Here is a 24,369-nt window from a genome sequence, read left to right on the forward strand (position 1 = left end):
CAGTCCTGTTGAATATTAAAGCCTGGATTCAATCCGATCAGTGAAAATAAGACCAGGAAGTGAGGAAGTCAATTTGGTCAGCAAAAGTGTTTATCGATCATTTTGATAAGTGAGGCTTATTTGTATTTGAATTGACGTTTCACAATGGTTAGGTTATTACGAACGCACTGACAGAAGTGGATGCACGTGGCATTTTGGCAACAAACAAAAAACTTTATATCAGAGTTGTGCCACGCGTATCTGCACTCTCATTGGCTAGAATGGTCCCACCTGGTCAAAGCCTCCTCCCGCCTGCCTGCCTTCCATCAAAGACAGTACAGTGCTTCCATTTCCATCTTTGAGGACAGGTATTTTCATTGTTGGTCTCTGCGAACGTGGAAACATTGCCTTTAAAATGTCCATAGCTGACAAAGCAAGATTGGATTGAATTCCGGCCTTATGATTCAGATTGACATCCGCATAGTATTGTTTTGGCGGTGTCGGGAACTGGGACCTATCAAATCCACAAGAGGCTCATTGCGTTACCTTATCACAGAAACTGCCATTGGATGCAACGAAACCACACGTCCACACCTGACTATAAATCGACAAATCCCATGCACCCATACAACTTCAAACACAGAATTAGACTGATCGGCTTATTAAATCCCCTCCCCATCCAAATGAACATGAAAACTTATATCAGCTCAACATAAATGGTTTGACATTGGAGTCGTTATTTCTAACGTGGATAGAACATACCCTTTCTAGTGCTGTTTTGAACTTCAAACGTAGAAGGGATCATAAGGGAGTGGTTTGTGACACGTGTGCAACCACTCACCGATATGTGTCAGCTCGTAACGCAGTTACACCTCCAACATCATCAAAACAGCTGCTATGCAGCTTAATGCTGTAGTATAAAATATAGATTTTTATACATCCCATTGTGCCAGTATAAAATATAGATGTTTATATATCCCATTGTGCCAGTAATAGAGCCTTTCTTCTGAGGGTTGTGATCAGCACTATGTGCTTTCTCTCAATATCAATTCAAGTACTGTACTATATACAGTACTATATACTGTAGGCTAAATATATGTGATTTCCAGTATCTAGTGAGATCTTTACCATCTGGGCGTGAAGGTCACTGCACACTACAGTACTGTGTCTTCCAGTATGTTTGGTGCACCAAACATACTGGAAGACACAGTACATCCTATATGAACTGTATACGTCATGTCACACACATTTTCAATTCATATAAAGGCAATGTATATGTAGCTGCTTTAAGATATGTTTATTAGGAAAATAAATGTACATAAATAATATTTAAATGTCAGTCGGTACTAATATACACAATTCCCCCGACAGTACCAATGTAATAGATCTTAAAATAAGACCTACAACAAATATCCCTGCGGTTTGTCGTTGTGGCTGTCCGTCAGAAGCTAGGTCCAATGAGCCAGGCTGATGGGTAGCCTCTGAAATTCTTACTCTTCATGTCCATTGCAAAGACAAAGACTTCTCCATGGGTAAGGGATGTGTTCAGAAGGGTGAAACGTGTTCAGAACATTGCAAAGTATTGAGCTGGCACGAGAATGATGGTTCTATACAACACGTTATATATCAATGTACTGTAATGTTTAACCCTAATGAATAAGCACCTGGGGACCGATGGCCTTTGACCTCTGGCGTCCCTTGAGGTCAGATCTCCACCACACAGTCTGGAGAGTTGGTTCTGATGGCATCAGAGATGACCTTTGCTCCCGACTCTCCGATGCCGTTCCCCTGCAAGCTGGAGGAGTGGAGGAGCATGCATTAAAGCCTGAGTGAGTACACACTCAAGCACGCACACACACAGTCTTACACATACCTTTTTATATACAATATACAGTGCACACCAAATCGTATATGAAAAGTCAGCAGGATACACTCACTTTATATAAGTTAGCTGGTGGTTTCCTTTCAGGGCTGTGGCGATGAATATGGCTCCATCCATTCCCAGAGAGTTCTCCTGCAGACTGCACACACATTACATGCATCAAAAGGCTCATGTAGAATCCAACATGAATCCAACAGGCCTAAGGCACAACCAGACAAAAACACTCAAAAACAAGACCGCAAGACCATTTGGAAGTAATGTATTGTGGCAGCACTCTGAAATTGCTTTCACTGAGGGAACTGAATGTACCTGTGTTTACATGTGTGTGTGTGTGTGTGGTTGTCTGTCTTTGAATGTCTGTATCAAATGCTTTCTACTTGAGCCTTTCATGTGATGTTTCTCTCTCACTCTGACTCAGTGCTTGGATGAACTAAGCACAACAACGAAAATATACCCATGCACAATTACTTATTTATTTGGATGTATTTATTTGGACAGTCAAGATAAAACGTTTAATTAGACTCTACCCTCCAGCAATTTGGATTAATGGATTAATTTGTTTAGTATGAGGTGACAGTACAGAAACTCACCTTTTATTTGTGGGTATTCTCATACCCGTTTTACCATTCACGAATGAAAGCACTTTATGTATTTAGTCCCCCCCATTTGACGGTGTCATAAGTATCTGGACAAATTCACTTATAGTGCATTACATTTTGTCAAACATTTAGTATTTGGTCCCATATTCTTAACATGCAATAACTACATCAAGCTTTGAGGCAAAGGGAATGTTTTAGCTTCACTGTCTAAAGAAATACATATGGGAGTGCATATCAGTGTGAAACATAATTATGGAGTCCACAGGAAGCCAGAGAGAGGAAGTATGACTAATATCCCTTACTGAAACAGTTCAGGTGACTAAAGCTCGATAAATGTGTAGAATTACAACCAGCACAATCAAAGACGGGTACATAAATACATTGCCTTCAGACAGTATTCACATCCCTTGATTTTTTTTCACATTTTGTTGTGTTACAGCCTGAATTTAAAATAGATTCAATTTAGATTTTGTCACTGGCATACACACAATACCCCATAATGTCAAAGGTGAATTCTAATTTTCGAAATGTATTAAAAATGAAAAGCTGAAATGTCTTGAGTCAATAAGTATTTAACCCTTTTGTTAATTATTTATTTTATTTAACTAGGCAAGTCAGTTAAGAACAAATTCTTATTTACAATGACAGCCTAGGAACAGTGGGTTAACTGCCTTGTTCAGAACAACAGATTTTTACCTTGTCAGCTCGGGGATTCGATCTAGCAACCTTCCGGTTAATAGTCCAACGCTCTAACCACTAGGCTACCTGCCACCCATTAAGGCAAGCCTAAATAAGTTCAGGAATAAAAATGTGCTTCACAGGTCACATAATAAGTTGCAATAATACTGTTTAACATGATGTTTTAATGACTACCTTATCTATGTAGCCCACACATACAATTATCTGTAAGGTCCCTCAGTCGAGCAGTGTATTTCAAACACAGATTCAACCACAAAGACCAGGGAGGTTTTCCAATGCCTCGCAAAGAAGTGCACCTATTGGTAGATGGGTAAAAAAAGCAGACATTGAATATCCCTTTGAGCATGGTGAAGTTATTAATTACACATTGGATGGTGTAGTCACTACAAAGTCACCCAGGCACTACAAAGATCCAGGCGTCCTTCCTAACTCAGTTGATGGAGAGGAAGGAAACCGCTCAGGGGTTTCACCATGAGGCCAATGGTGACTTTAAAACAGTCACAGAGTTTAATCGCTGTGATAGGAGAAAGCTTACTCCACAATACTAACCTACATGACTGTACAGAATAAAAATAATAAAAATATTCCAAAACATGCATCCTGTTTGGGGTGGCATGTAGCCTAGTGGTTAGAGGGTTGGGCCAGTAACCGAAAGGTTGCTGGATTGAATCCCCGAGCTGACAAGGTAAAAACCTGTCTTTCTGCCCCTGAACAAGGCAGTTAACTCACTGTTCCCCGGTAGGCCGTCATTGTAAATAAGAATTTGTTCTTAACTGACTTGCCTAGTTAAATATAACAAATAAAAACTTTATTTCCTGAATACATAGTGTTATTTTGGGGGGAAAATCCAACACATCACTGAGTACCACTCTTCATATTTTCATGGTGGCTTCATCATGTTATTGGTATGCTTGTCATCGGCAAGGACAAAGAAGATGATTTAACGAAATAGAGCTAAGCAAATGCAAAATCCTAGAGGAAAACCTGGTTCAGTATGCTTTCTACTAGACATTGGGAGACACATTCACCTTTCAGCAGGACAATAACCTAAAACACAAGGCCAAATATACACTGGAGTTGCTTACCAAGACAATATTAAATGTTCTTGAGTGGCCTAGTTAGAGTTTTGAATTAAATCGTCTTGAAAATCTAGGGCAAGACTCAAATGGCTGTCTAGCAATGATCACCAACCAACCTGACAGAGCTTGAAACATAAAAAAAAGAATGTAAATATTGTACAATCCAAGTGTGCAAAGTTCTTAGAGACTTACCCAGAAAGACTCCCAGCTGTAATAGCTGAATACTTATGTAAATTATATTTCTGTATTTGATTTTCAATAAATTAGGAAAAATGTATTAAAGCATGTTTTCACTTTGTCATTGTGTGTCGATGGGTGAGAGAGAAATACATTTTAATCCATTTGAATTCAGGCTGTAACACAACAAAATGTTGAATATTTCAAGGGGTATGAATACTTTCTGAAGGCACTGAGGTAGGAAATTGCTGTTGTATCCATTGTGCAATATGTTACTTTGCAAAACAGATTGCCATGGTAACACTAGCCCACTGTAGTTCATGTTTAAAGCCACTAATGTTTTGTGCCAGATCTATGGTTGCTAATGACAATACAGCCCTTGGGGGAGTGGAGTCGTTAACCCCTGTGGTTTCCTCTGTGCTTGTGGCCAAATGTCTGATGGAAAAATTACGCCAAACAGAAATGCCTTGGTTACAGTCCTAAAGAAAATAATTTGACTTGTCACGTAGTTAATAACGCAATATTTCGTAGAAAGATAAATGCTATTGTAGCAAATGTGCAAGTGGGAATACAACTGCTAGTGTGCATGCATGCAATTGCTAATGTTTATACATTACAAGGGCTCACTGGACGAAAAGGACTCACTTTAATGATTTGAGTGTTCTGTTTGTCTTCAGTGCATTAGCCAAAGCCTTGGCTCCCTCCATCCCTATGGAGTTCCCTCGTAGGCTGGAACACAAACGAGAATGTGACAGAAAGGATACAAAGAACACTAAGTCTCTATATGGACCATTGGGAGGCTGGTGAAATCAGAGGGCAGGCTCATGATAATGGCTGGAATGGAATACATGGAATGGTAAATGTAGGGCTTAAATGTGTTCTAATACCATTTTCATTCGTTCCATTTCAGCCATTACTATGAGCTTATAGTGGACTGTGTTGGGACAAAAATCTGTGAAGAAGAGATATAGGTGACTGTGCCAACAGTGGCTGTCAAGAACACCAGAAAGAGCGAGAAAGTGGGAGGGAAGGTGTGACCGAGTGAACAATTTCTAGCAAACGCAGCGGGTCAAGAGAATGAGAGTCAATTTGTTGGTATTATGCCACAAGGACACAGAAATAAAGAGGGAATGAGAGCGATTGAAGGAAATAAAACTCACTCCAGAGTGTGCAGGGTTTTGTTGACCATTAGAGCCTCGGCCATTGAGATGGCACCACTCCTGCCTGCTGATACGCCCTGGAGACTGTAAAGAGAACACACACGTGACCATACACACACACATGACCATACACACACGTGACCATACACACACACATGACCATACACACGTGCGAACACACACACATGACCATACACATGTGACCATACACACACGTGACAGTACACACACGTGCGAACACACACACACTCATTCTCCTCCATCAGAAGCATTTACAATGTGGCAGAAATAAAGGCAACAAAGCTATTAGCTCAGTATTAAATAGAGATATGGGGCACTAACCACAATGCACAGAGAGACGCATTGGTCTTCAGGGCTCCTGCCAGAGCTACCACTCCTTCATCCCCAATGGCATTTTCCTGTAGACTACACACACACACACACACACACACACACACACACACACACACACACACACACACACACACACACACACACACACACACACACACACACACACACACCACACACACACACACACACACACACAGAGAGCCAGAGCAAAATCAGTCTCCACAGTCAATCAATGACATTTAACTGTTCTTTGATTTCCAGACTTGGGAATGGTACAGTTTCGTCTAAATTAAGAGCCATAGGTAGAATGAAGTGTAGAGGGCTTCAGTGCTTACTCTAGTAGCTGCATGGTGGAGTTGGTGAGTAGAGCTTGGGCCAAGGATTTAGTGGCTGTGCACTTGATGAAATTCCACTGGAGACTGGTGGACAGAGAGGGATATTTAGGTGAATTTAAATGTGTGTAGGCGTGTGTGTGTTGCCCGCATTCTCCAACAAATGTGGCAAGGTGTGGGTTGCTGCTGCAGCCAGCAATTAGGGTTGTTCCATCTCAGCAGGCATTCCCTTCACTTTGCAACTGTGTGTGTGTGCGGTGTGTGTGTGTGTGTGTGTGTGTGTGTGTGTGCAGATCTGACTGATTACCGTAAAGTAGTAAGTGCTCGGTTGACCTTCACAGCTCCAGCTATGGCTTTCACCCCCTCATCGTGCAGCAGGTTGGCTGTAAGACTAAGACACACACAGAGATATTGAATGCAAGAGCATCGGTGAGAAAGAAAATAAAAACAGAGAAAGGAAGCCAGAGAAACCTTCATCAATTCTGAATGACCCCAGCTCTAAATAGCCAACTTGTCAGTGCTCCTACTGTTAATACAGAACCCAGATGCCTCACTACGGCACGCCCTGAGTTGGAGACATTTCCCGACAGCTAGGTATTTCTGTGCCACCGTATGTCAGAGGAGAGTGGCCTTTACTGACAGGTGGTGGTGCAACTCACTCCAGGTGTCGGAGAGAGCTGTTCTCCTGCAGTGCCCTGGCCATATCCTTCGCCCCCTCCACCCCGATCGAGTTCTCACGCAGGCTAGCAGGGAGAGGGGAATGAAACAGAGTTATTACAGAGACCGAGCCCTGAAACAGCTAGTGTCCTAAAGATGTTATGGCAGTCTCTGCATAGCTTTAGTTCAGAGAGATGGTATAAAACGTTGAAGGAAAAACTAGGAGTTTTCTTTTTGCAACACTCAGACAGACTGAGACCGAGTCACAAACCAAACTAGACAGGTTGTAAAGCTGAAATCCGTAGTTAGTGAAACTGCCACGTACGTTTGCGATATTACAACAACAAAAAATTACTTCAAACAATGAACACAGTTTTTTTTTCTTTCTTTGACATCATTGCACACGCAATAGAACAGCAGAATATGTACTGCAACTTTTTTCTTTTTTTTACCACAATGCTCCTCTACTCTGTTTAATCAACAAAACCACAAAAAATAAAGGCGCTTCGGGGGGGGGGGGGGGGGGGACAATGGCGACGTTTCCCCCTTTACGGATTTCGGGTTTAAATGAACATATCCATTTTAATCAGCGACTGATTCAAATGTGGCTAAATGTGTGCAGTGCATCCTCTGGGCAATCGGTGATGAAAATTGACCCATTTTAAAAGTGCCTGGGAGACAGATGTACAGCAGCAACACTGGTGTTTAGGGAGAGACATGATAAACTGAGCAATCATAGTTGAAGTAAGCCATAATGACATACAATGAAACTGATGAATGTTTCCTCAGTCATTATACTCATTAGGACTTAATTGATGAGAGCAGAATTTCCATTAGCTCCAGTACTCACTTCAGACAGATGAGTCCACGGTTCAACCGCAGAGCCTTGGTTAACGCAGTCATCCCTTTGTTACTGATGGAGTTACTCTGCAGGCTGAAAATGGACATAGAATAATTCATTGACCCTTTAGAACCTACCGATCGGTTCTTCTATTTTGTTCTATTTCTATGGTGTTCTTTCTTGGTAGCCTAGTGCTTTTTGTGGTTGTAAATGGAACTGTACGTATTGGAAGTGTGTTTTATGGCAGGCTGGCATTTCTTAACTGATTTACATGGGTCGAATTTGATCCACAGAAGTGCATTGTGCCATATCACAATGTGTTGCTGAACTCATGAGCCTTTTGATTTTCCATGTTTGAATCAGGCCTATAGGTCTATCTATTTGTCATGACAGCTGTGCATGGCACATAGGCTGTTTATAACAGGTGAATTACCTATCTTATTTATCTTGTTGCCTATATCATCATTAAAAATAAATCTATTTCAAATGCCCCCTTAGTCACTTTAACCTGGCGCCGGGCCTGCAGTAAACTAATCACGATATAACCAGAAAAATGACTCAAACAATGTCGCTATGACAACTGCCACTGCTTCAAACCATGTTAGATAAACAGATGGCTTATGTCATCTAGGTCAAATGGGTGCTTGTGAATGTATTTGTATTGGAGTGTAAGGGGAATAGGAAACATTTTAAAGTTGATGTCAAGTGGAGGAGCTGCATTGCAGTCATGTTAGGTAATGTCATGTAGTGAGGGCACGACACTGACTGCAGCGAGTGGAGGCTGTGGTTGACGGTCAGGGCCTGGGCCAGGGCTGCAGTGCCTTTGTCCCCCAGCTGGTTACTGCTCAGACTGCAGACCCATAAAGAAACAGAAAACACATTTCAGAAAGCCGCAAGCGTGCATTATTCCGGGCCTTATACTGTCAATATTGGAAGTCCGTGGTAACCAGGTAACTAAGCTAAAAAAACTAAAACGTGTATTCTTACACCATTGAGAGCACGTCAGATGTGTATATATCAGTCGATTCTGACATATACAACAGTTCTATAGTCTACTGTTAGATGGAATATGACATTGATTTTCTTATGCTCCTACATTTACATTTTAGTCATTTAGCAGACGCTCTTATCCAGAGCGACTTACAGTAGTGAATGCATACATTTCATATATATATATATATTTTTTTTTTCGTACTCGTCCCCCGTGGGAATCGAACCCACAACCCTGGCGTTGCAAACACCATGCTCTACCTAGTGAGCCACACGGGACCACGGTCAGACAATTAATCTGTCAACACGTTTTTGTGACATATATGTCATAGAATGTTGAGATAGACATCTTGTAGTATGAACCGCTGATAATGATGACAAAGTTCTTACATCAGTTCTGTAAGTGTCCGGTTTGTCTTTAGCGCTTCTGCAATCCTCTTGGCTCCATCTGCTCCAATACAATTCTTCTGTACACTGGGAGCACAATGTTGACATGTTTCAGCGTACACACACACACACAAACACACACATACACATGGATGGTTGGTAGGACTCACTTCAGCGAGACAAGTTTGCGGTTGGACAGAAGCACCTCAGCCAGGGCGCGAGCGCCCTCCTCCTCAATGAGATTATTTTGGAAACTGCAGAACCGGGAGAAAATGAAATCACAAACCAAAATGATATTTAATATTTCACTGGCATTGGTAAAAATAATCAAACGGCAAAAACTGCTGAAAGCAAATGTCAGAGTCGAAAATCATATACAGTTGGTAGAGCATGGTGTTTGCAACGCCAGCATGGTGTGTGCAACGCCAGGGTTGTGGGTTCCATTCCCATGGGGGGCCAGTACAAAAAAATGCATGAACTGTATGAATTCACTACTGTAAGTCGCTCTGGATAAGAGCGTCTGCTAAAATGACTAAAAATAAAAAAATACAAAAAATAAGTCTTCACACCCGTTGCACATTTTGCCTCCGTATATTTAAATCTAAAAAGGGATTACATTTGATTTCTTTCCTACTGATTTACACAACCTACTACACATTTTTCAAAGTGCAAGAAAAAAATATAGACATGTTCTAAAATGAATAAAAAACAAAGATGTCTAACAATTAATACTTATTTGAAGCTACTTTTGGCAGCAATTACAGCTGTGAATCATGTTGAATAAGAACATATTTTGTTTTGGAAAAACTGCTCAAGCTCAGTCAATTTGGTTGGGGATCATTGATGGCCAGCAATATTCAAGACTTAATGATCTCAGATTTTATTTTACAGATTTATGTCAGCACCAAGACTAGACCACTCAATGGAAACCCATTCTGGTGTGTATTTAGTCTTAAAATGTGTTTAATTTTCCCACTGAAAACTAAAACAATCCCAGTGTTAGGTCTTAAAAGACTGAGGCAGGTTTTCCTCCACGTTTTTACCTGGGCATTTACCAGTTTTGTATTTATTTTGGTCCTGACCAAACTCGGCAGTCCCTGCCAGGACAAGCATACCTATCCCATGGCACTGACACCACAGTTCTTAAAAATGTAGAGGGTTTACTCTATGATGTGTTGGATTTGCCCCAAACCTTACATCCAATTCTTATCCATGTTGTCTTGAAGTATTACTTAAGAGCCTTGTTGCAAACAAGAGGGATGATTTGGAATGGATTTTTTTTGGCACAGGTTTCCTTCTTTTCACTCTGTCATATAGGCCAGTAATGTGGAGTGAATTCAGTGCTGTTGATCTATGCACAGTTTTCTCTCAGCTTAGCCAATGAACTTTGTGGCTGTTTTAAAATCTTCTTTGGCCTTTTTAGTGATATCCCATGAGCAGTTTTAATTCTCGTAGGAAGGACGGCCAGATCCTCACACTACCAGGGTGATATGATACACCATCCACAATGTATAATCTACTTGACCATACTCAAAAGGATATTCAGTGTCTTGGAATTATTTTGTAACCTTCCCTGATATGTGCCTGTCTAAAAAATGTATCACTGACATGTTTGTAAAGCTAATTTTCAGCTCTGAGGTTGAATCATTGTTTGAAATTCACTATCCAACTGAGGGACCTTACAGAGACAGGGGAAGTTGTTCTTAACTCGTTGTTAAGAACTTTTTAAGATGTGCCACAGCAAGTGGTGTGAAGAATTCTTATTTTTTTTTATTATTTCCTGCAAATTTCTGTAATTTGTCTTACATTTTGAAAACTCTGAATTAGTTTATGTAGATATGTAGGGGGAAAAATGAATTTAATCCTTTTTAAATTTAAATTTAAGGCACCAACTGTGCAAGGGGTGTAAAAACTTTCACTAGACATTGTAGTTACTCACTTGATGGACACCAGGACCTGATTCATTTTGAGGGCTTCTGCTAGAAACTTGGCGCCTTTAGATCCAATGTTGTTGCTACGGAGACTAAGCCACAAATAACTTATGCTTAACCATAGGAGAACTTTGTGAAATTAAACTATCTTTAGTTACCACTTTCATACTTATTATATAACCAACAGGTGGGTTTATCTTCTCACTCATTAGAAGATGTTCTCAGATTACTGTTAAAGTGACTGGAACATTGTCATGAACAAACATCTGCTATTCATTTGGATGTAATCAGACACAAATTGGTCTCACTCACTCAAGCGTAATTAGCGTCCGGTTAACCAGTAGTGCTCGACTCAGGGCCTTGGCCCCTTTGTTGCTGATAGCGTTCTCTGCCAGACTTGAATATAAGAGAAGTTACATAAGAAAGACCATCATAATACATCATTATACAATACTGGGCATACCAATTTGCATGTATGACCTCAGTGAATATCATGAACAGTATTATCTCACTGGAAAGAAAATGTTCAATCACAATAAAAGCATAGCAATGAACCTGAATGAGAACTGAAATGTCCTCGATGCTAAATGTCTGACGACATTGTTTAATGGCTGTGTAAACATTGTCATCTCCTTGAACTGAAGCATTACCAGAATATGTGAAGGACCTGAGGTGGCCAGGGGTCTAAACTGGTTAATGAAAGAAGTAGCAGTGTAATTTGTTTAACACTGATTACAGATCACACAATTGTGTGGAGGTCGGGTGACAACAATCAGTTCAACTCATTATTTGATTTGAGTCCAATCACAAGTACTCGAGGAGACTCATTGACAGTCCTCTGGACCTGATTGGACCATGGACGAGTTCCCCGTACACTAAAGTACAGAAATGACTGAACATTGAACACCTGCATGGCCTTAAGAGAGGCTACTTATAGGATGTAGGCTACTTAGTTTTGGGCTATTTTTCCCCCCACACATAGTGAGGGATTCTAGTCATTTTAAAGAATCCCTGCCACAAAGAAATGAATGGCTCCTGACCTTATCTTCTGAAGGTGGCAGTCCTTTGCACTCAGTAAGCTTCCCAGCAGTTCCATGACATCATCTTTAAAATGGTTATTTTCCAATCTGCAAAATGTTAAGATACAGCATCCTTAGTATGGACTTCAATACGCTGTCATAGGGAATTGGAAATTATATTTCAAGTTTAGCCATAAATGTCACAACATTGTACCCCCCCCCCCCCCCCCTCTTTAATTCCCCTTATCTGAAATGGTTGCACTTTGGAGTGAAGGAGGATATTTTCAGGGATGGAGAGGGGCTATGTTGAGATGAGGAGGGGCTTATCTGAGATGGGAAGGAGCTTATATGAGATGTGGAGGAGCTTACCTAAAATGTGGAAGGGTTTGTTTGAGATCGGGAGGAGACACCATTAGACAGGGAGCTGAGGTAAGGTCTGCTCCAACTAACCTGAGATGGCTGCAGTAGAGCAGCTGAGGCAGCAAGCTTTTTACAGTGGAGTAGTCCAGACATGCCGACAGGTTGATCTCCTCGCTGCACTCTGGAGACACCTGTAGCAGGTAGGCCAGCGCTGTGCAGTGTGTCCGTGTCAGCTTCCCTCCCAGGCCACCACAGCGCAGGTCCTCCTCCACGCTGCGTAGCACCTCTGTATGCTGCAGCTCCTGCAGGCAGTAGGCCACGTTCACTGAGCGTAGTGACACCACAGCACCACCGCTGCCCAGGAGGTCCTGCAGCAGCCCAGCCGCCCAAACCCTTTGGCCCCCATCGTCCTTCCCCTGGGCCAGCAGGCCTGCCAGCGGCCGCACTGCCGCTGGACACAGCAACCCCGCCAGGAACCGCACAAACACGTCCAGGTGACCATCCTCTGCCTGCTGGGACCGCTGCAGGGCGCTCCTGAAGTGGTTCTGGAAGCCGATCTTGGGCCAGGACATGGCGCTCTCGGTGAACAGGTCAAAGATGGCACGTTTGGAGCAGATGTGGTAGTATGTGGCTGCTAAGAACTCCTGCACAGTCAGGTGGGTGAAGCGGTAGGCCACACAATTCGGGGAATCCTCGCGGATCAGTACTCCAGTTCCTAGGCCACCCTGGGTGGATGGAAGGTCTACTCCATAGGCCCTCATGTCCTGCTCACTGAAGGTGTATTTGTGCTTCAGAAGTCCGTAGAAGGCCAGTCGGCCCAGACTTCCCAGCAGCTTGCGGTTGTTCCCGTTAAGCTGGTCCATCTTGATAGGCTCTCTGCCTCTGGGCTCACCTGCTTCGGCTCTCATAGCGCAGAAGTGGGAGTAGAGCTCAGTGCAGGTCCTGGGAAGACCCTCCTGCCAGCCACTCTCCAACAGGTACCCAAAGGTAACCGCCACTATCCAGCAAATGCAAGGCATGTAAGACATCACCATGAAGATCTTGTTGGACTCCAAGTGAGTCCATATCTGACTGGCAGTATCTCCCTTAGGGAAGTTGTGGCTCAGGAACAGCCGGATTTCCTTCGGGCTGAATCCGGGGATCTCGGTCAACCTGTCCACTAGTCCCCCAGGAATCAACGAGGCCACCGCCGGCCTGGAGGTCACCCACACCGCTGCTTCAGGGAGCAGGTTGCCCCGGATGATGTTGGTGACCAAGTCGTCCACCGACACCTCCTTCTTGGGGTCTGTGCAAGGCACAGTCTCCGAGAAGTCCAGAGGACAACGGAACTCGTCCAGACCGTCGAAAATCAGCAATGTCCGACATGTACCACTCAGCACCAGGCTGGGGTCCGTCATGTGAGGGAAGGCCAGCTTCACCAGTCTTTCGGCCGACAGCTTCTCCCCAGTGTTCAGCTCCCAGAAGGCAAAGGGCAAGACAAAACTCACGTCCGTGCAGATCTCGCCTCTGCTCCAAAGGCGTACAAAATGTCCCACAAGGGTGCTCTTGCCGATGCCGGCCACTCCCACGGTGAGGGAGACCCTGGGGGGCAGGCTGACCCGTGTGAGGGGCTCCAGGAGTTTGGCCAGGGCCAGCTGTCTGACGTGGTGTCTCCGCGCCCCACGGGTGGCCTCCACCTGCATGAGGTCGTGCTCCTTCTGCTGGAGGTCCGAGAGGCCGTCGACCAGGAGCAAGATTCTGGAGGAGGAGAATTCTGGGCTACAGGGGCCAGGGGAGAGGCTGTCACTTGGTGTGGGATACTGCAACAGAAGAGCCTCCTTGTGCTCCTGAACCATGGGGTCTGCAGTGAGAGGAGAATCAAATCACAGACAATGATAGCTTATAGTAGTTTCAGAGAGGGGTGTATACCAATACAATTACCAACCATAGATAGCTTTATCACTATCTGGATCTGAACAACTTGCAGATGACAATCCTACACACAACACACTCTAGCCGAATAAACTAGATGCCAACCAATAGGGTCCTCCTCCTCACCGTGCATCGTGATAAGCCGGTACATCTGGGAGTCAGAGTTCTCAAGGAAGGCCTGGAGAGCGTTGGAGCCCTGGGGGTCCATGCTGGCCAGGATGGAGGTGAGGGTGCCCACCCGCTCCTGCAGCTGCCCCCCAGCCTGTACCTGGGCCTCCTCACCCTGGCTCAGCAGCTCCAGCTTCCTCATGTGGGACAGCGCCCCCTCCAGGAGGGGAGTGGTAATGAAGCGCTGCAGATGCCCCTGATGTTTCTGGATCCAGCCCACATCTAGGCCACAAGAGACAGACGAACATATTCAGAGCTCTGAACTCATAAATCATGGATTTATGTTAATGTTGATTGGTGTGAACTCTTCAAGTTATGTGTACGTATCGTCAGTTAGAATTTGGTCTAGCGTTGCTCACAGGCAGCAAAACACTTTTTTTTTATGTCAGATGTCTGGTACAACTTCACCTAATGTAGCATGCGTAAAAATACGCCAGAACAGAGTTCCTACATCCGGTTTTCAGCGGTAAAGGAAGCTAGTATGAATTAGCTGTATCCCTGAAAACCGGATGCATCCAGTTGTTGGCAACTTGTCCAAACCTGCTTTCATGTACAGCTCTTTCATCGATTGAGGAAATTATCAAGAAGGACATTAAGTGCAGCTCATAATGGCAACAACAGCAATGGCTTTTACCTTCCATCTCTCCCTTGGTGGAAGTTGAGGTGGGGGTAGACTGGAGGTCAACATAGCAGTCCTCTTGCCATGCGATACGCTTGTTTCTGTCCAGAATAGAATTGTAATGGGTGTTTCTTTCCATGGAGCTGTTGCTTGTTCCTGTCTAAAGATATGCCTGTCCACCTTTCTCCATCTCCGATTACTCTTGAACACAAAAAGGAAAAGCACGTCTCACCTCAGGGCACAGAAACGTGACATGTTGTGATTGAAGCCTTCTTTTTCAGTACAGTAACACCCTTGCCTATCACTGACTTTACCCTCACCTGATTGGAGTGTCCAAGGAACAGTGTATGATAATTGTGCCAATCATCAGGGGCCTCCTTTATAACAGTTGTGTAAATTTCACACAATTTCTGTGTGCACCATTTCTGGAAAGTCTGTGCACGAATGTGAACGAGCATTAAAACTCCGTCTGGAAACCCCCTCCATTCACCTTTCATGGTGACAATAATGCACTTTATTTGCTGCATAATTTGGAACTATTTGGAATTAGGTCACGGCAGTTTCTAAAATATATATATTTAAAAATTTCCGTTAGGTGTGGGCCAAATGTTTTAATAACTAAATCATGTTTTTACTTTTTCAAACTGAACATGCATGCTTCAGCGAGTGCCTGTCTGCGCATGCTGCAAGATTGATTGCATATTCAAAACTATTTAAAAGTAGACTATGCTGCAGCCCACACTTCTATTCAAAAGACGAGTTGTTGTTCAGTATACAACAGATTCACGTGGTGTGCAGCATCCACAAGTTGTCTGAAAATACGAAAATTGTGGTGGAAAATTGTATTTTATTAAGACGGTATACATATTTTCCCCATTTCTTTTCCACAGAGGAGCCATTAAATTGAGTAAAAGAGGAAATTGATGCCTTTGCAGCCTGAATGAAGGATGTTTTATGTACGAACCGGTTGATGGGGGACACGAGCGTGTTGCAAGTTGAGGAAATTTAAGTTGGACGTAAGATGACAAATGACATAAAGGTATAATATCGACATCTTGAGACCAGTTGGGCTGTACACTAGCCTACCCATACGGTCAAATCGTTTTATGTAAGCTACTGGTCTATTTACTGTGATGGCAGATTGTTTGAATCTTTTACAGTAATGTTTGCTGTATCTGGCAAAGGGCTGTGTCTGTTTCTGAAAGAGAGAACAATGGCAAATTGTTTTGGACCAACAATGTTTTGCATCTACTGTTTCCCCAACCTAAATACACCGAATAAAAATATGAATGCAGCATGCAACAATTTCAAAGATTTTACTGAGTTACAGTTCATATAATCAGTCAATTGAAATTAATTCATTAGGCCCTAATCTATGGATTTCACGTGACTGGGATTACAGATATGCATCTGTTGGTTACAGATACCTTTAAAAAACAGTAGGGGCCTGGATCAGAAAACCAGTCAGTATCTGGTGTGACCACCATTTGCCTCATGCAGCATGACACATCTCCTTCGCATAGAGTTGATCAGGCTGTTTATTGTGGCCTGTGGAATGTTGTCCCACTCCTCTTCAATGGCTGTTGCCATGGAAGTTGCTGGATATTGGCGGGAACTGGAACCCGCTGTCATACACGAAGATCCAGAGCATCCCAACCATGCTCAATGGGTGACATGTCTGGTGAGTATGCAGGCCAAGGAAGAACTGGGCATTTTTAGCTTCCAGGAATTATGTACAGATCCTTGCAACATGGTGCCGTGCATTATCATGCTGAAGCATGAGGTGATGGTGGAGGATGAATGGCACGACAATGGGCCTCAGGATCTCGTCACAGGAATCTCTGTGCATTCAAATTGCCATTGATAAAATGCAATTGTGTTTTGTTGTCCGTAGTTTATGCCTGCCTGCCCATACCATAACCCCACCACCACCATGGGGCACTCAGTTCACATTGACATCAGCAAACTGCTCGCCACACAACGCCATACACGCTGTCTGCCATCTGCCTGGTACAGTTGAAACCGGGATTCATCTGTGAAGAGCACACTTCTCCAGTGTGTCAGTGGCCATCGACGGTGAGCATTTGCCCACTGAAGTCGGTTACAACACTGAACTGCAGTCAGGTCAAGACCCTGGTGAGGACGATGAGCACGCAGATGAGCTTCCCTGAGACGGTTTCTGACAGTTTGTGCAGAAATTATTCCGTTGTGCAAACCCATAGTTTCATCAGCTGTCCGGGTGGCTGGTCTCAGATGATCCTGCAAGTGAAGAAGCCGGGTGTGGGAGTCTGCGGTTGTGAGGCCGGTTGGACCTACTGCCAAATTCTCTAAAAGGATGTTGGAGGCGGCTTATGGTAGAGAAATGAACATTTAATTCTCTGGCAACAGCTCTGGTGGACATTCCTGCAGTCAGCATGCCAATTGCACTCTCCCTCAAAACAGGCGTCTGTGGTATTGTGTTGTGTGACAAAACAACATTTCAGAGTGGTGTTTTATTGTCCACAGCACAAGGTGCACCTGTGTAATGATCATGCTTTTTAATCAGATTTTTGATAAGTCACATGTCAGGTGGATGAGAGAAATATGCTTTTTGTGCATATGGAAGATTTCTGGGATCTTTTATTTTAACTCATGATTCATGGGACCAACACTTTACATGTTGTGTTAATATTTTTGCTCAGTGTTTGATGGACTGCACGTGAAATTCTGAAATATTGTAGAGGGCAGGCTACTGATTTTTAAAATGTATTACAGTACTTACTGGGGCTGGGAATTGCCGGGGACCTCATGATACTTAGGTGCGCAACCTGGTCTCAGAGCATTTCGTAATATTCTGTAAGTAAATTCAAGACACTCCAATGCTATGTTACGTTTCAAATGGTATGTATTAAGTTGTGGATGTCCATCATTCATTTCGTATGATATGTTACGAATTACAATTCGTATATGTTTACGATTTGCAATTCGTACAATATGTTATGAATCTGAAAAATTTACAATATGTTACGAATTTGCAATACGTATGATATGTTATGAATTCCAATTTGTTGTTGCTAACGTTAGATTCAAACTCACAGGGGTTAAAGGGGTTAAATATGTGTTCAAAAAACGAAAATATTTCCTGAGCCTTCTTATATATAGCCTTCCAAGATATAGGACTATAGGATATAGGACTTATTGCTTATGATTTATTTTTGGACTGTCTTTTTGGCCATTTATGAATGTATTATTCAATGTGTTTCTATGGGCTATAGTAGCAGAGGCCAAATTAAATATTTTATCAAATACATTTGGGGGGATACATACAAGGGTCCTAAAATTAAAAACCAAAAAGCTTAATGATCCATGATATGACCATCTTAAAACAATTACGTATGTTCGCTTAGTAGAAACCCCCACCCCCTTTAAGGTTAAGTAACCATACAACACATAACATATTATACTAATTTGAGTGTCCCGGATTTACATTTATTATGCATTGTATCACAACATATGTAATGTCTAGTCTATGAGCCTTCTTAACCCTTTTAGCTAACTGTTCCCCTAACCCTTAAATCTAACCTTAACCCTTTTAGCTAACTGTTCGCCTAACCCTTAAACCTAACCTTAACCCTTTTAGCTAACTGTTCCCCTAACCCTTAAACCTAACCTTAACCCTTTTAGCTAACTGTTCCCCTAACCCTTAAACCTAACCTTAACCCTTTTAGTTAACTGTTCCCCTAACCCTTAAACCTAACCTTAACCCTTTTAGCATGGCTTTTCCATTAATATTAACCCTTTAACCTAACTCCTAACCTTAACCGTTAACCCTAACCCCTAGTGTTAGCTAACGTTAGCCGCCTATCCAACGTTAGCTACAACAAATTGGAAATCGTAACATATACATTTCACCAATTCGTAACATTGTATGGATTGCAAATTCGTAACATATCATACGAATTGTCATTTGTAAAACATCAGATGTATTGTAATTTGTAACATATCATATGAAATGGATGATGGACATTGACAAATGAATACATACCATACAAAACATAACATATCATACTAAATGGAATGTCTCCGATTTGCATACAGAATAACACGAAATGCTCTGAGACCACGCTGCAAAAGGATATGCATTGCTATTCTCAAGATTCTGCATGTATTGCGATTCGATACTGTGATTTTTATTGCAAATAGATGTTCCAAACATATTGCTCACCGTGTATCTGCAGCAGAAAGACAAGGAGAGCATCCGAAGAGAGCACCCTCCCCCATCACTAGTACTTACAGTAGCATGTATATAAACTGTAGGCCTACTTCAATGGAAAAGATAAACTGTTCATTCACCTGTTAAATTTGACTGTATATTATAAACCGTGCTGCCAATGGGATTGCAAAACTTGAAATACATATAGCCTATCTATTTGCTACTACTAGGTCCAATTAAATGAGAGATGTGCATGGTAATTTGATGTATGGCTACTTCGGAAACATGAACCCATCACGGCCAGAGAAGGTGATGAATTTATTCTGCAATGGTTATAAAGATAAAATAAATACTGAAAAAGATTCCTGTTTTAGATACTAAAACATACTAACGGCTGCATTTCTGTTCATATGTTCTCCAGTTTACATTTTTTATGAATAAGCTTTATCATAACCCTCATTTGCACAAAACAATTGCCAGGTTGCAATACAATATTTCAATCACTAACCGAAATGTGTGTACGCATGGAGGTCTAAAGTTTGTGGGAAGATGAGTACATTCTCATGTCAAGGTATACTTTTATAATTGGCAACTTTTTGGGAGTATGTTTTCTATGTTCACATGGTTTATAAATAAGGCCCCAGGTGCTTTCCTTGTGCAACCAAGGGGTAATGACCATTCAATGTATTGAATTCAAAATTGCAATAAAGAGTTACATAATGTATGGTCAGTAATGATGGTTGCAGAAAAGACGTTCCTAAAGTGTGAAGACCAATAAATGAGAAGTTTAAGAGAAGAGTTTAAACAGTGTCTGTCAACATATGACAAGAAGCTAAGGCTCTATAAGAGAAGATTCAGAAGGGGCCGAGCACTGCAGCTAGAACAACTACAAATGAACAACCGTCAGCAGTTTTGGAATGAAATCAATAAGATGGGTCCGAAAAAAAGATTTATGAAAATCCCTATGGAAATCATACTGGAAAATGGTGAACTTGAGCATAAGATGAATTGTGTATTATAGAACTGGGAGAATGACTTTGCTAACCTATTTTCAGTCAGCAATATCCCATCTATGTTTGATGACTTCTTAAATTATCCTTGTATCTTAAAAAATGGGTTGGAAATGGAAATTAATAGGGCTGGATTCACCTCAAATCAATTCCTGGATGCAAAATTGTCTATGGAGGAAGTTAGGAAGGCTGTTGAGGAAAGCTTAAAAGCAACAGGAAAAAAGGCAACATGAATAGCAGAGCTTCTAAATTTGCACATAAAATGTGTCTATTCCCAAATGTGTTTTGAAAATGTTATTATCCCATCAACTTAGTACACATTTATCATCAAACCAATCCCAAAGTCATCAACAAATGATCCACGGGTCCCACTAAATTACAGAGGCATCAGCCTTATAAGCACAGCCTACAAGTTATATTCTGGGATCTTAAACCGTCAGGTTTGCTTGTAAATCACATTTACACAGTATCCACTGTGATTAGAGCCAGACTACAAGAATGCAAACCTACATATGCATGTTTTGTTGATTTCACAAAGGCCTTTGATTCGTTAAATATAGATCTACTTGCTTTCAAATTTATATTAGCTGGGATGTATAGAAGATTGTGTGATACAATTAAAGCCCTATATAGGGGGCGGCAGGTAGCCTGGCGGGTAGAAGTATTAGGCCAGTAACCGAAAGGTTGTTGGATCGAATCCCTGAGCTGACAAGGTACAAATATGTTGTTCTGAGCAAGGCAGCTAACCCACAGGGCGCCGAAGACGTGGATGTCGATTAAGGCAGCCCTTTAAGCCCTTTGGGTTAAATGCAGAAGATGCATTCAGTTGTACAACTGCCAAGGTATCCCCTTTCCCTAGTACTCCAATTGCCTGTGTACAGGTAAATGAGCTGAAGACCAGATTGTTTCCCACTCCATTTGTGCAGATTTGAGAACCAGGATACTGCCTTTGGCAATTAAAGTAGGTAGATTAAATTCCATAGACGAAGAAGAGTGGCTATGTACTGTATTTGATTTAGGAGAGGTCAAGAAAAAGCAGCACTTTATTTCACTGTACTTTATATGATTACATAAGAGTAACCTAGTTTAATAAAATGATATGATAATTGTATTTTGCTACAGTGAAATATAGTGTCTTATAAGCCAATCTGTGTTGGGCATCTTTGAAGTGCATAATAATAACATTTGTTTAAAAGGAAATCATGCTCTAAACTGCATTTCTGCACTGGGGGCTCTTGAAAACCCCCCTTTGTGCAGTAATGAATGGTGCATCTGTCTGAGATCCTCAAGTAAACAAGCAATATTCCTCTCATTGATACCATTAGTGTTCTCATTTTTCAAGTCAGTTGAAAATAAACTGTCCATTGCAGCCTAATGTGCTGTTCTTAATTATTATTTTTTTTAAATTACAAATAAGTGCAGTTCTTTTCTTTTTAAATCAAATGCATGGCCCATATAATTCACAGGGCATACACCTTTTCAGTAGTCAGCATTAAGTGGTTACTTTATTATTTTTCCATTTAAAGGGTATAATTAGAGGCCAAAGTCAAGGTAGTGATGCGTTACAGACATGATGAAAGAAACAGATGTTATTAAGTAAATATTTTTTTCAGCACTTGGCAGCCCCGTTCTGTGAGCTTGTGTGGCCTACCACTTCCCGGCTGAGCCGCTGTTGCTCCTAGATGTTTTCACTTCACAATAACAGCACTTACAGTTGACCGGGGCAGTTCTAGCAGGGCAGAAATTTTACGAACTGACTTGTTGGAAATGTGGCATCCTATAGCGGTGACACGTTAAAAGTCAGAGGTCTTCAGTAAGGCCTTCTGCTGCCAATGTTTGTCTATGGAGATTGCATGGCTGTGTGCTCGATTTTATACATCTGTCAGCAACGAGTGTGGCTGAAATAGCCAAATCCACTAATTTAAAGGACTGTCCACATACGTTTGTATATGTAGTGCAACTGACAAAAATACAAATTCTTTCAAAAACATCCATTATAAAATCTCCCTCCCCAGTCACCCTAATTGACATCAAATTTCAAATCAACAGAAGAACATAAGGTCACCTTACCGCCAAGATCTTGATGTGCTACAGTAGCATAGTATACAACTGGCTTATACTTATTTCACTGTAACAAGACAGACAGAGCAAAATACGCTTTCCTGTAAAGTCATTCTGTCTTTACCATACCAGGTCTGCGCACGGCGGAAGTTGACTCAACTCATCGCCCAAACCAAACCCCATAAAAGTAGCTCTTGAGGTGTTGCAGGCAGGTTGTCAGCTTCCGGTTCAGTCTGAGACAGAGTCACGAAGCTAAAAACCACATAACCTACCACGGCCTGGCTGCAATCTTCACATTACACCTCAGACACCAACAGTGAGACAAACTGACGTGACTATAGTAACAGGAGTACAGGACAGAGCTACTCTTTGGAGATACTTGAGTAACTATAGTAACAGTCATTCTTATAAACTTTCAAGAGCATCAGCATTGATATCCAGTCTCATCAAAAAATGAATGAAGCATTAAGTGAGCTAGAGTGAAACTGAGTGTCAATAATTTGCTGTCCATGTAGTTTATTGTCATACTTCCTGTCTAGGTGTCCCGTTGGGCCTCGCTTGACTGCACTCACACGTCTGGTAGTTGCAGCTGAGTTTAAACAATGGTTTTGAAGTCTGAAGTCAGAGTGGCTGGTGCCAATGTTGAAAGGAAATGAGAGAGAGAGTAAAGAAGTTGGAAGGGGTGTGAGAAAGGTCAAAAGCTCAAGTTGCCACAAATGCAATATCTTAACCCACGTGGACCTCCACATGGGGGGAAAAACAACTGAAATTGAAGCGAGTATAAGATAAATAAATGTATAATCAGGTACGAAGATAACTCACCGTGGGCGACTGGTGCAGCTGTGGGTCGGGTTTCAACAGGTGTGAGCATTAATGACCCTAAACCCAAGTCCTCTACCTCATATTGTGGGGTGGGATAGAAATGGAACAGCTGCTTTGGTTTAGTGGATCTTGCTCTCGCTGTCTGCAGCTGGCCTGAAAGGAACTCTCAGACAAACCCTCCAAAAATAGATATCCTCTGGAGACACTTCTTCTGACTAGACGGCTTAATGCTGCTTCAGCACTGAAGGTGCTACTTGTGACAAGAAATTTTGCTAACAAAGTAAATAATCGTAAAAAGTAACTTGTCGCTCAGTTAAGGGGGGACTCTGCTCTCGCTGAGCTGTTTGACATTGCACCTCTTCCTGTGTCACTATCTGACTTCCTGTATCGAGGCAAGGAGATTTCAGTTAGGCATATGATGCTTTGCGTTGCATGAACTCTATTTTTGAATTACTCCTTGTGCACATATACAGTCGTGGCCAGAAGTTTTGAGAATGACACAAATATTAATTTCCACAAAGTTTGCTGCTTCAGTGTCTTTAGATATTTTTGTCAGATGTTACTATGGAATACTGAAGTTTAATTACAAGCATTTCATAAGTGTCAAAGGCTTTTATTGACAATTACATGACGTTGATGCAAAGAGTCAATATTTGCAGTGTTGACCATTCTTTTTCAAGACCTCTGCAATCCGCCCTGGCATGCTGTCAATTAACTTCGTCGCTTGCTGGACTTTCTTGGGCGCCCTGAAGCCTTCTTCACAACAATTGAACCGCTCTCCTTGAAGTTCTTGATGATCCGATAAATGGTTGATTTAGGTGCAATCTTACTGGCGGCAATATCCTTGCCTGTGAAGCCCTTTTTGTGCAAAGCAATGATGACGGCACGTGTTTCCTTGCAGGTAACCATGGTTGACAGAGGAAGAACAATGATTCCAAGCACCACCCTCCTTTTGAAGCTTCCAGTCTGTTATTCGAACTCAGTCAGCATGACAGAGTGATCTCCAGCCTTGTCCTCGCCAACACTCAAACCTGTGTTAACGAGAGAATCACTGACATGGTGTCAAGCTGGTCCTTTTGTGGCAGGGCTAAAATGCAATGGAAATGTTTTTTGGGGATTCAGTTCATTTGCATGGCAAAG

General features: G+C 42.1%; 1 protein-coding gene across 6 annotated transcripts in view; it reads right to left on the reverse strand.

The window, feature by feature from the left end:
• Positions 1-23,588, reverse strand: part of nlrc3 (NLR family, CARD domain containing 3) — a 29,176-nt gene extending 5,588 nt beyond the window's left edge. For 2 of the 6 annotated variants that reach the window (XR_006760748.2, XM_014158904.3), the window contains exons 1-19: positions 23,230-23,588; positions 15,160-15,345; positions 14,484-14,747; positions 12,537-14,286; positions 12,108-12,194; positions 11,380-11,463; positions 11,076-11,159; positions 9,307-9,390; positions 9,140-9,223; positions 8,526-8,609; positions 7,769-7,852; positions 6,921-7,004; positions 6,569-6,652; positions 6,265-6,348; positions 5,918-6,001; positions 5,576-5,659; positions 5,061-5,144; positions 1,917-2,000; positions 1,644-1,774 (exon numbers count right to left, since the gene is read on the reverse strand). Coding sequence is in view for 5 of the 6 variants with exons in the window: in XM_014158904.3 (XP_014014379.1) it covers positions 1,684-1,774; positions 1,917-2,000; positions 5,061-5,144; positions 5,576-5,659; positions 5,918-6,001; positions 6,265-6,348; positions 6,569-6,652; positions 6,921-7,004; positions 7,769-7,852; positions 8,526-8,609; positions 9,140-9,223; positions 9,307-9,390; positions 11,076-11,159; positions 11,380-11,463; positions 12,108-12,194; positions 12,537-14,286; positions 14,484-14,747; positions 15,160-15,283 (3,408 nt within the window). In the remaining variant the exon portion in view is untranslated. Of the gene's footprint in view, positions 1-1,261; positions 1,775-1,916; positions 2,001-5,060; positions 5,145-5,575; positions 5,660-5,917; positions 6,002-6,264; positions 6,349-6,568; positions 6,653-6,920; positions 7,005-7,768; positions 7,853-8,525; positions 8,610-9,139; positions 9,224-9,306; positions 9,391-11,075; positions 11,160-11,379; positions 11,464-12,107; positions 12,195-12,536; positions 14,287-14,483; positions 14,748-15,159; positions 15,346-22,416; positions 23,167-23,229 lie in introns of those variants that run through there. The other 4 variants (XM_014158901.3, XM_082965858.1, XM_045702543.2 and 1 more) reach the window with 4 other exon arrangements.
• Between the last annotated feature and the right edge of the window lie 781 nt (positions 23,589-24,369).

The sequence above is a fragment of the Salmo salar genome, chromosome 19 (assembly GCF_965601325.2).
Source record: "Salmo salar chromosome 19, fSalSal1, whole genome shotgun sequence".
NCBI classification, from domain to species: Eukaryota; Metazoa; Chordata; class Actinopteri; order Salmoniformes; family Salmonidae; genus Salmo; species Salmo salar.